This window comes from Pleurodeles waltl, chromosome 6 (assembly GCF_031143425.1).
Source record: "Pleurodeles waltl isolate 20211129_DDA chromosome 6, aPleWal1.hap1.20221129, whole genome shotgun sequence".
NCBI lineage: Eukaryota > Metazoa > Chordata > Amphibia > Caudata > Salamandridae > Pleurodeles > Pleurodeles waltl.
In genome coordinates, this window is record NC_090445.1 from 399,975,063 (window position 1) to 399,987,581 (window position 12,519).

At 44.0% G+C, this 12,519-nt stretch overlaps 1 protein-coding gene across 2 annotated transcripts in view; it reads right to left on the reverse strand.

Annotated features, from left to right (window-relative positions):
• The window catches only part of LOC138299776 (cytosolic phospholipase A2 gamma-like), a 408,365-nt gene that overhangs the window by 15,894 nt on the left and 379,952 nt on the right, over positions 1-12,519 (reverse strand). For both annotated transcript variants that reach the window (XM_069238325.1, XM_069238326.1), the window contains one exon: positions 7,448-7,613. In XM_069238325.1, the coding sequence (XP_069094426.1) occupies positions 7,448-7,613 (166 nt within the window). The remainder of the gene's footprint in view (positions 1-7,447; positions 7,614-12,519) is intronic.

Sequence of the window (12,519 nt, forward strand, 5' to 3'; positions counted from 1 at the left end):
ACTGCCAGTCCACCCCCTGTAAAGCATCTCAAGTTGGAAAGTGGCCGACAGGACAGGGTGAAGACTCCTGGCGGCAAATCTGCTCACAAGGGTCCCAGGGGGATTGCAGAGTCAGCTGTGACTCCTCCAAAGGTGGTGAAGGGCCAGAAGAAGTCTGCACAGTCTGGTGAGAGCAGCACGGCGGAGATGGGCGCCATCTTCCCTGGCGGTCGGGACGCCACCGCCAGCACCGTTGTCACTGGTCAGGAGACCACCGCCGGAGTCATTGCCCAGGAGGGCAGGAGTATCGTCACTGGTCAGGAGACCACCGCCAGAGTCATTGCCCAGGAGGGCAGGAGTATTGTCACTGGTCAGGAGACCACCGCCGGAGTCAGTGCCCAGGAGGGTAGGAGTATCGTCACTGGTCAGGAGACCACTGTCACTGGTCAGGAGACCACCGCCGGAGTCAGTGCCCAGGAGGGCAGGACTATTGTCACTGATCAGGAGACCACCACTGGAGTCAGTGCCCAGGAGGGCCCTGGCTGCCACAGAACCGCTGGGCAATGAGGGACTGTCATGTCACACACCAATGCACAGGTCAGAGACTGCCATGGCAAAGCACCGCTGAACAAGGGAATCACTGCCATGGTGAAGACCGCTGAACAGGGCAAAGCACCGCTGCACAGGGCAGAGAACCGCTGAACAGATCAGAGACCGCCATGGCAAAGCACCGCTGAACAAGGGAATCACCGCCATGGTGAAGACCGCTGAACAGGGCAAAGCACCGCTGCACAGGGCAGAGAACCGCTGAACAGATCAGAGACCGCCATGGCAAAGCACCGCTGAACAAGGGAATCACCGCCATGGTGAAGACCGCTGAACAGGGCAAAGCACCGCTGCACAGGGCAGAGAACCGCTGAACAGATCAGAGACCGCCATGGCAAAGTACCGTTGAACAAGGGAATCACCGCCATGGTGAAGACCGCTGAACAGGGCAAAGCACCGCTGCACAGGGCAGAGAACCGCTGAACAGATCAGAGACCGTCATGGCAAAGCACCACTGCACAGGGCAGAGAACCACTGAACAGATCAGAGACCGCCATGGAAAAGCACCGCTGAACAAGGGAACACCGCCACATCAAGCACCGTTATCACATGTACAGCTGGGACTGTGACGGAACAGGAACCGTCACGGGGAGCCTAATGCAGTGTGGGCACCATTCCCCCTCCAGAAGCAGTGGAGACTGCTATCCACTTGAGAGACTGTGACTTTGCACTCCCCAGGATTGTTCAGTGGGCAACCCACCCACTTGTGAGACTTGAGAGACTGTGGCTTTGCACTCCCCAGGATTGAACAGTGGGCAACCCACCCACTGTGGAGACTTGAGAGACTGTGGCTTTGCACTCCCCAGGATTGAACAGTGGGCAACCCACCCACTGTAGAGACTTGTGAGACTGTGGCTTTGCACTCCCCAGGATTGAACAGTGGGCAACCCACCCACTGTATAGACTTGAGAGACTGTGGCTTTGCACTCCCCAGGATTGAACAGTGGGCAACCCACCCACTGTATAGACTTGAGAGACTGTGGCTTTGCACTTCCCAGGATACATCAATGGGCATCTGGCGTGGTGCTGTAATCCGGCTGAGGTGCCCCCCCTTCCCTTCCCCCTGAGGTTCCTGTTGTATTTCGATCTGATGCCCCAGCAGTGTTCTCTCCGTTTGTGGACAGGTATCTATTGTGGGCCTTGCACATGCATTTTTGGACCAGTGGTGCACGGACATTGATATGTGCATACCTGCACTGCTTCTCGTAATGTATATACTTTTGAATGTGTATGTATATCTGTATATATTTGGTACCTGTATTTTGATACATTACAATTTTTTAACTGATTTCCTTTGGTCTTTGCATTCTTCCGGAGGGGTTGTGGGTTGTTACTGTGATGTTTTGACATGCATTGGTGTGTGTGTTGTAATATGCGAGGATGAGGGCGGGGGTGGGGGTGTTGCGTGTGTGTCCCCCTGACTTTTGCCTCCCCACTCCCCTATGTCGTAGGTGCAGTACTCACCGTTGTCGTCGTCGCCGCCGTTGCTGGTGTTCGTAAATTAGCAGGAAGACAAGGGCAGGTAGGATTTGTAATTCCGGCTCCATGATGCCCTCCTTCCTCGTGGAGTTTGTTCAGGTGAGCGTTTTCCCATTGAAAAAGCTGTTTCTGCCGTGTTTTTATCCACGGTGAATCCGCCAAAGAAAAAGATGGCGGATTGGCCTGTTGTAATACTGTGGGCGGTACTTTGTCTTCCGCCTGTCTGTTGGCGGTGACCGCTGCGCTGCTTGTCTGTACCGCCATGGCGGTCGGAGTGTTAAAGTGGCTGTCTATGTTGGCGGTTTCCGCCACGGTCATAATTCCCTTTTTTTGTCCACCGGCCTGTTTGCGGTATTACCGCACCTTTAACACCGTCTGCCAGGGCTGTAAGGACCCCCTATTACTCTAAACACTGTCATTTTGAAAACATGGACAACCTAAGCATAGACTTAAAATGACTAGGCTTCAAGATGACTGGGTATCTGTGAGGGAATCAAGAAAGGTTAAATGCAACTTTCAAATTCAAGTACCATCCTTTGCCTGAGGATCAGGAAACAATCTGAATGATTTCTAAATCATCATATGAATCAGGTTTTGAGAAAACATGTTAGGAACACACAACATTACATCTTGAACTCTGACTTTTTGTTCCCTCAAATTGGCGGAACATGAATTGCGCACATTACAGATTTTCATATAGGTAGAAAATACCATTGAATGATTTGTGCACCATAAATAACACAAATTAAAACTCGGGAAATAAATCACGTGACTTGCCAACTCGAAAACCACCAAGTAAATGCCTTAGAATGGTAGCGCATAATGAACACCCTGATTTTTGAACACAGAAAAGGAATCGCGCTGCTTGCCGATTCGAAGGTCACCAAACAAATGTCAGGAAATTGTAGTGTACAACGAATAACATGAATTACACACAGGGAAAGAATCGCGCATCTTGCCGATTCGAGAACCACCATATAAATGCTTAGGAATGGTAGCGCATAATGAATATCAAAAGGTTAAAGCAAAAGAAAACGAATCACGCGTCTTGCCGATTCGAAAGCCACCAGGTAACGGCAATGGAATGCTAGCACACAATGAATATCAAGGGTTAAAGCACAGGAAAATGAATCGCGCGTCTTGCCGATTCGAAGGCCCCCATGTAACTGCCAAGGAATGGTAGCGCACAATGAATAACATGAATTAAGCATGAGAAAAGAATTGCGCGTCTTGCCAATTCGAATGCCACCATGTAACTGCCTTAGGAATGGTAGCGCACAATGAATATCAAGTGTTGAAGTATAAGAAAACGAATCGCGCGTCTTGCCGATTCGAAGGCCAACATGTACCTGCCAAGGAATGGTAACTCACAATGAATAACATTAATTAAGCACGAGAAAATAATCGCGTGTCTTGCCGATTCAAATGCCACCATGGAACTGCCTTAGGAATAGTAGCGCACAATGAATATCAAGGGTTGAAGTACAAGAAAATGAATTGTGCGTCTTGCCGATTCGAATGCCACCATGTAACTGCCAAGGAATGGTAGTCCACGATGAATAACATGAATTAAGCACGAGAAAAGAATCGTGCGTCTTGCCGATTCGAATATCCACATGTAAATGCCATGAAACGACCAGGCGCACATTCACAGGCACAAGCGTCAAATTGCTTATCATGCAAAGATTAGACCCAAGAACTCAAGCGTCTTTGATAACGGAGTCTGGGGCCCAGCCCGACCTCCATCTTACCACCCTGATCTAGGATCACCAAATGAAGTGAAAAAAGGGCGAGGCCTGGAGGATCAAAGTAGTCCGCCAGAACAGGAGCTCAGGAAGTAGCTGCTGCTCTGCACCGGGACATCTGAATAGTGAGCACGTGGAGCTGGGCTGGTTCCCTTATATAGAGTCTTGGCCCAGCCCACAAACCACACCCAGGCATGCTGCAGGGAAAGCTTTTAGAAGGCCCTGGAAGGGACCACACCCTGACACAGTCTGAAAGCCTGCAGCAGTACATCACATGTGAACAGTATTTATATGTATGCTGAGCATAAGTCTTCAAGATTAAACTCTGCAATGCAAAAGGTTAAGCTACATCATATCAGCACAATGTATAAATTATGTTAGCTTGAAAATGTTAGGTTTTTGTGTTCTAGTCACCCGTAGAACGCGTACTGCCCTGATGTTGACGCTGGAGTCTTTTCTGTACCAATGGATATTGGATGTTGTTGGACTATGGGTGTCTCAATAAAGGAATGCACTTTCAGAAGTACTGAGCCAGTGTTTCATTCTGTGTGGTAATATATTGGGATCTGCAGCATTGTTAGTCTCAGAGATATGAGAAGGTCTGGATCAATTTGCTGACCTTGTTCGAGCATGATGTGGTGCTCTATTCTGATATCAACAAAGGTGGATTCTAAACTCTTGAGTGTCAGAATCTGGACTGAAGTTCATGAAGAAACTGAATTTGTTCTAAATATCTTTTCAACTGTTCTGTCACTACTCTCAGGGTATTTTTCCTGGTACAAGGAAACAGGAATCAGTTAGTAGTAGACCTGTACAAGAGGGTCTGCTATTGATGTCTTAGGAGTGGGGCAATGATTGAGTCCCTTTATCATCCAGTAACTATGCCAGTGATCTGAGAGGGGTATATCATGATGACATGTTAGTAGCAAAATAGGTTAAGATATGCTTCAAGCATCATGCAAGTAGGAGGAAAGATTGATTGGGTGATTTGATATTTGAAAATAGTCTGTTTACCGTCTCCTTAAGTACAGATTTGAAGGTGATAAAGGGTGGCTAAAATGAGGCAGGACAAGAAGATGGGTAATTTATTATTGTGGATCTTTATAATTGGTTCACAAATTGTTTGTTTTCTTTTATTTCATTATTTTACATCAAATAAATAGTATGTTCTCAGCATGTTGAGGGTTCCAAATGGAGTGCTTCTTAATTGCTTCTATAATAGGCATTTCCTGTTAGAGATGGAAAATGTCTTATTGTTTCAGGGAATCATCAGAGATTTTGGAATATAGGTTTTATTGCTTTACATTTTGCATTTTGGTAGCCTCTGCTCTTACCAAAAAGCTTCAGAATGAGATGTACATCCTTGGCATTCCAGATTACAGCATTGACTTTCAGTTCTACAAATTTGCAGCCACACTACTTCTTTACGATTTAGACACTGTATTTGGATATTGTGATTTCTTTAAATGCACCAGGTTGTTAAACACAGCAGTGAAATTCTGGGATATATTTCCTATTAGAGACTTGAGGCCGTTATTGTGTCAGGGGAGTTACACTGGGCCTATTAAAAAATAAACATTGATGGTCTGTTGTGCCATCTTTAGTTTGAATGCACTCCTACATTGTGAGAGGAAACTATGCTTACTTTATATTTGAACATTTAATAATATTGATAAAAAACCATACCTCACAACCCATTCAACATGCAGGCAAAAGAGGGTGTGCATGCAGGATCGATAGTGGTATGGTATTAGTTAATATGGCTGGAAATACCTTGAGAACTTTGGAAAATAAGATTGTTTTTGTTAGACTATACAGCAGCTTTTCATCAGGTCATTACACACCACTGTGGCAAAAGTTGCTATTTTGAGGATCAATTATTTGCTACCCTTTCTCATACAGATATGTCACAAGAAAATCTGGGTGAAGGTGTAATGTAGGAGAGATGGGTCAAAAGCTGAAAAGTATCAAACTGATAATTGGTTAAAAGAAAGAGGTGTTTTGGCCTGCCTTTCTTCAATTTCAATATGGCCAGTCTTGAATAAATGAGGTCTTTAAATGGTTTTCTGCCAAAACCTGGATGTGTACAGTTGTCATTGTATCAACAGCTGATTGGTTTGCAAAGATTGCTAGCACATTTGGAAGTGCTTATGTTCGTTAAATTTAAAATATGGTATTGGAATATTTTACAATTAAATTATAAATATGTACTATTTTTAAAATGTATTTGACTTTAAATGTATTTGTTTATATTCTTTGTTGCATAAATAAATGTAATTTAATTGATCGTTATTTCTGATTGAGAATTCTTCAATTCCCTATCACCTTCATTTTCTAAAGGAAGGTACTGCAGTACCAGAGGCTGGCTATATGTTGAGGGTAACTTTACTTTTTTGAAAGTTCTACCTTACATTTGGATTTAACACAAAAGTGTACTCTACCTTTGTGAATCAAGCCCTGTGTGTCAATTATTACAAGCATGTGCCAAGGCCTAAACAGACCCCAGGGCTCAATATTTAAAAAACAATTTTCGAGATTTTAAAATCCAGATGATGCTAGAAGCAATACAATTTTATGGGAATTGGTCAGTGGCACGCTTAGTACACTTTTTCAAAACAGTTACAAAGAGACTAAAGAATAACTATAAATTACAAAACTAACACATTGTAATTTTATGTTTACTCCAAACATATTTTACTTTATATACATAGGCCCATTAGGGATTTTATAGATATTGAATATGTTACAGATTTAAGTTCTTAAATATGTTTTTGTTATGCTTTTACAAGATTTCTGTTTACATTTTTATCTAAATGTACTAAAAACTGAAATTGTGCACAAATCATTCATTCAGGCATAGTTAGCAAAACATACTCAGTAGAACTAAGATCATCATTCTTTCTTCATTGTTGGTTTCAGGGCACACTTCTTTTGACCAACAGTTGATAGTGGGTGGCAACGGTACACTCCAGAGTTTCTTAAGATCAAAATGGATCTGCAAACCCAAGCTATGCAGGATATACCTTCTACTACCCATCTTTCTTTTATGTACTCATGTCCAAAGTACTCTAAGGCCACTGTGGGAAGTTATTTTTATAAAGAACATAAAATAAACAATACACATAGTAAAGATAGACACTGTCTGATTAGATCCAATGTTACATTTGCATATAGATATTTTCAATAATCTGTATTCAATAGTAAATGACATATGTTATAAGGTGTGTGTAGTTAAACACCTTGGAAGAGCTCTAATGAATCCATACTTTCTATCAGCTGTACTGTAGGTCTGTTCTTGGACCCATCAACTGTTAGAATCATGGTATGGCTTGTAGGTATTGAGAAAGATCAATAATTGTGTCAGCTAATTTGTTTTTTTTTTTAAATTGAAGCTTTTTAGCTGATGATTTGTTTTCATTTAACATACAATTGAAACTACACATTGAAATGACAAGCAGATTGATGTGGAAGCTACTGTGCAATAAATAATGGCAGAGTAAATAAGATTGACCCCACCCCATTTTTTGTTTTTTTACACCACTCTTTCCAATTAAAAGATTTCATATGGCACTGAATAAAACAGAAACACATACACACTGAATATCAACTAAATTTGTTATGCATTAACAACTACTGACCTGCACAGTTCTCTGTGTTGAAAAGTGGGATGTGTACCACTGTAGGAACATTAGGACCTTTGAAGACGTAGCATCCAGAGGGTTTCGCTTCTTCATGTTTGTGCACCTTGATATCTGGGAATGGAATTTTGTTGGCTTTGCAGTAGTCGGCAGTATGTTTGAGGGTCTAAAATGACAAAATCAGATATGTAGACCATTGCAAGCAGTTTCAGTGAGAAATATATAGGTGTGATCACAGTTATTTATTATGGCTTATGACTATCTCCAACCCTAAAGAGGCTGAAGTAAAATGTATAGAAGTTGGGGGACTGGTAAGATTGATGATGGACTCTTTATTGCAGGAACATTCCTGCTTCACTGAGCCACAGTATTGCCATAACTCAGTCCTTCTCAGTATGCCTAATTACCCACTCAAGTCCACCTAGTGTATCTTTTATTCTCTTCCTCACCAGAATTATATTACTTTCCCTTCTATTTCTCACCTTAAGCATGGCTTTGGATATCACTCCTAGCTCAGTTTTCCCCTAAACATTAAACATTCCATTGCTGTTTTTTCACATACTTAACTTCATCTCAGCCAATCAACTTCATTCCCTTGCTAAAATTATTTTATTCTGTTGGAAACATAGGAGCTTGTGATCATGGACTACTTTGATCTACTTTCCAATCTTACTAGACTGAATTTACCCTGTCTCATTCAGTCACAACAAATGTTACCCCCATCAAAATCATAGCCCTCTGCCATCTCTTTCACCTAGGAAGTGTGTGTTTCCAGGACTTTGACCTACCACAAAGAACCCCCCCATTACTAATTTGTAAACTAAATGCTACTGGTAGGAGCGAGCTCAAACTGCTTGACATGTTTGTAGCTCACTGAGTCCAATCCAACCTCAGTCTCCATTTGTACTCACTAAATAATGCACACGTAGTGACACACACTAGCTGACTACTGTTGAAATAACTTGATTCTCACACTTTGTTTTTCCAGTGCATTACTTTATCACCAGACATCCTCAGCAGCATCCAGCCTCATATGCCTAGCTCACGCTTACCCCTCAAAATATGCTATCTTCTCTGGCATACGTCTTGCCTAGTCATGCAATTTATGTGGAAATATTTACATTACAATGTAACTTTTAGGATTAACAATATTTATTAGGTGGACACAGTTACAATCAAGAGTACCTGCAACTCATCTGAGCAGTTAGTGGAAAAAACAGGTTACATTTCAAGCACTCTGTCTTAATTATAAGGCTTTTCATCAGGAAGGCTGTAATTATTTAAGTTCCACTTTATGACCTTACCAGCCAGGACATCAACTTAGATCATCTGCATTGGAAATTATATGTATCCCTTGCTGCCGTATGGCCAGATGGGGGGATAGAGCCTTCTCAGTCACAGCGGCAAGACTTTGGAACTCTCTCCCACTTCCCGTCAAGATGGAGGAGGTGTACTTCCATTTTTGAAAGCGGCTTAAAACTTTGTTATTTTCAGATTAGACTAGGCACTCCCTTTCTTGTAGCCCTTTCTGTCTTTTCTTGTGCTGTACTCTACTGAGACCCTAGCCTTTGGCGGTTCTTTTCTTTGCTCCCATTTTTTTATTTGATTTCTCCTTTCAATGTTTGCTAGCGATTCGATGCTACAGCCGGAATGCGCTCTATAAATAGCTTACAATACAATACAATTTAGCCATTTGCATTGGCCAGATCATTCATAAAAACCTATCATGATCCATGGGGTCCACTTTTAACTTTGCACGGAAGCCTAAAGAAGATGTGAGACTCCTCTTCCCCAACATTTCTTTGTTCCTTGCCAGATTGGCTGGATGTAAGAATAAAAGTCTCTTATCATCCACTCTCACCTGCATGGAATGGAAGTCTTCACTCAGAACCTAATTTCTCCCCCAGACATGAAAGCACCATCATCACTAGACAACCCCACCCACCATTTGTTTCTTCTGTTGGACATCTATGAACCCTTTTGACTACCTATTTCAACACACCGTTCTGTAGAGCTAAAAGTTCCTCCATGACCCAAGGCATCTTTGTCACAAATACATCCATTAATATCACCACGTAGACTCCTAGCACCCGAAGCATATTGCTCCTCCTTTGGTTATCATGTAGTTCTATCTTTTCCTAAAGTTCAAAATAGCTTTCTCCATGTAGCCTGTAAAATTCCATACCTCGCTCACTTCTGTGGAAATCTCTGCAGAATGATCTTCCAAGACTTTACCCAGACCTTCACTGTTTCCAGCACATGCTCCTTTGGTAGGACTGTCCATTTTAAGGCCTCTAGATTTTTTCAATAACATTCACTGCATACACCACAGAAGAGATTTTCTTCCACGAGTCTGTATGCAGGGCATTGATGGAATGGTACAGAGTCTACACAACTCTAGCAAACTGCTTATCTTTCAGACAAAATGTATTTGGTGAACTCTAGAAGATGACTCATCCTTCATCTTTTTCTTGGTGGCCAAGAGCAAACTTGGGTAGTATATATATGAAGGAGATTTGAATGCCATGTCTGCCTTGGTTTAGAGGGCTATGTTTTCATCAGAAGTCCTGCATCCAATAGACATCCAAAGGGGATAGCAAGTCGGGCATGAACCCTCAAATGTTTACATGGGCTCTCTGTAACAGTGATTATGAGGCCTTCTTCTCCAGCCCACGGAAAATGCAGTACTCCTACAGTATGCCTGAAATGGCACTCATGCTGCTCACTAATATTAGGCCTAAAGAGGGTCAGAGCCATCATCAAATATTCTGCTACCACATTACCCATCCAATCCAACATTCAGTAAGCAAACCAGATCACTCCTCAAGGATGGCAGCAGCCACATAGGCCTTCAAGTATCACAAATTAGAGTGAAAGTGGGAGCTGGCTATGAACCCACACATCTGCAGCCATCTTGGTCTAGGCCAACTGTTTTATCTCCTCCCTCCTGAAGACAACATCTGATGGTTCCTAGCTTCCTCTCAGCAGTTATCTTCCCAAACCATCAACCAAACTTTGCACCACCCTCAATATTTTTAAAAGAATAATGTACATGTTCACCTTTCCCTACAAATATTAATGACACCCTGTCACAATCAGCAAACTGCTTATGGTTTATATCTCAAACCTTGTCTGTGGCCTAAGCTTCATGGGATTCCTCTGTCCCTTGAGCATTAGATCTTCCATGCACAGATGCTCATATGCTCAAGGACTATGAGAGACTCCATTTCACTGAACATAATTTCCTTTGCTATCAGTTATCCTACCTTTAAATTATTGTGACCCCCCTTTATTGAAATCTGAATGAACAGGACAGCCTACTTGAGCAGAGTCATAGGCCCTCATTACGACCCTGGCGGTTTGTAACCGCCAGGGCCGCTGGACGCGGAGGCACCGCCGACAGGCCGGCGGTGCCCCGCAGGGCATTCTGACCGCGGCGGTTTGGCCGGGGTCAGAAAGGGGAAACTGGCGGTCTCCCGCCAGTTTCCCGCTGCCCCTTTGAATCCTCCAAGGCGGCGCAGCTCGCTGCGCCGCCGAGGGGATTCTGACACCCCCTACCGCCATCCTGTTCCTGGCGGTTCGCCCGCCAGGAACAGGATGGCGGTAGGGGGTGTCGCGGGGCCCCTGGGGGCCCCTGCAGTGCCCATGCCAATGGCATGGGCACTGCAGGGGCCCCCGTAAGAGGGCCCCTACTTTGTATTTCACTGTCTGCATTGCAGACAGTGAAATACGCGAAGGGAGCCACTGCACCCGTCGCACCTTCCCACTCCGCCGGCTCGATTCCGAGCCGGCGTCCTCGTGGGAAGGTTGTTTCCCGCTGGGCTGGCGGGCGGCCGCCCGCCCGCCCAGCGGGAAACTCAGAATGCCGGCCGCGGTCTTCAGACCGCGGTGCGGTATTCCTGCGGCGCAACTTTGGCGGGCGGCCTCCGCCGCCCGTCAAAGTTGTAATGAGGGCCATAGTATCTCTCTCGTTTAGTTGCCTTAGGTCATCACAACTGTTAGGTATTGTGCAGAATTTTCTACTATTTTGCAGCTTTCACATAGCCTGCTCTCCCTCTTTCCTCTCTTCCCCCAAGAGTGGCATGCTGCTGGGCCTGGGCTACTAAAAGGCTTGCTCTTGCAGGAATGGCTGTTCAATGTCTTATGTTTGAAGCAAAGGCTTGAAGCTACAGAAAAGTTTTCGATTCAATTTGGCATTCTAGGAAATCTCTTTCACATGTAAATCAAGATAGAACACTTAATCAAATTTGAAGTCATTCGCTGTTCAATGTTTTTATTGTATAGCGCACAGTGGAGGTGGATGTTAGTGGAAATTTGTGTGAGCTGGATGGGGGTTGGTATGCCACTGAGGCAGTGAGTGGCAACTGGGACCACCTAGGAGAGACCACCGAAGCAGTGAGATCCACTGCATTTAATCTGCACCGCCAGCCAGAGCGGAGAGTAAGAATATGGAGGCCGACATAGCAGAGCAAACAGCACTGAACCTGGAGTCATGTCCTAGGATAACAAAGCCAAAAGTGTGCTGTCCGATCTGACTTGAATTATCCTGTAGTATTTATGGTCCAATACATTAGAGAAAGGTCTACTTATTATGTTTATGTAGTTGTACAGAAAATGTCCTTTAGACGAAGTCACACTGAGACTTTTGAGCGTCAGATAAATTTGGTATAATCTGACGTTTAATAGTAGGGTTGGTAGGCATTTTATGGTTGAAAAACTATACAACTGCTCTACAAGTGACTTTACTTAAATCTTTCCACACATACGAGAGGTGAAAATTGAATATTTAAACTGCACAGTGCTTAATTTGAGCTGGTATTTGCCGGTGAGGCCCAACCCTCCTAACAATCATTTTTCAGGGTGGGAGAACAGTGTGGCATGGGAATGTATGTGCAGTGGTAGTTGCTACCTGGCAGGGCTGGTGGGGCAGCAGGCAGGAACAATAAAAAAAATATGTACTTCCCTGCTGCCTCGCCTTTGCCGCTCTCGCTGCGTTGACTTTCCTGCCTCAGTGCTTCCTTTCCGTTACTCCCCTCCCCACCCAATCCAGATGCTTCTCACATGCTATTACA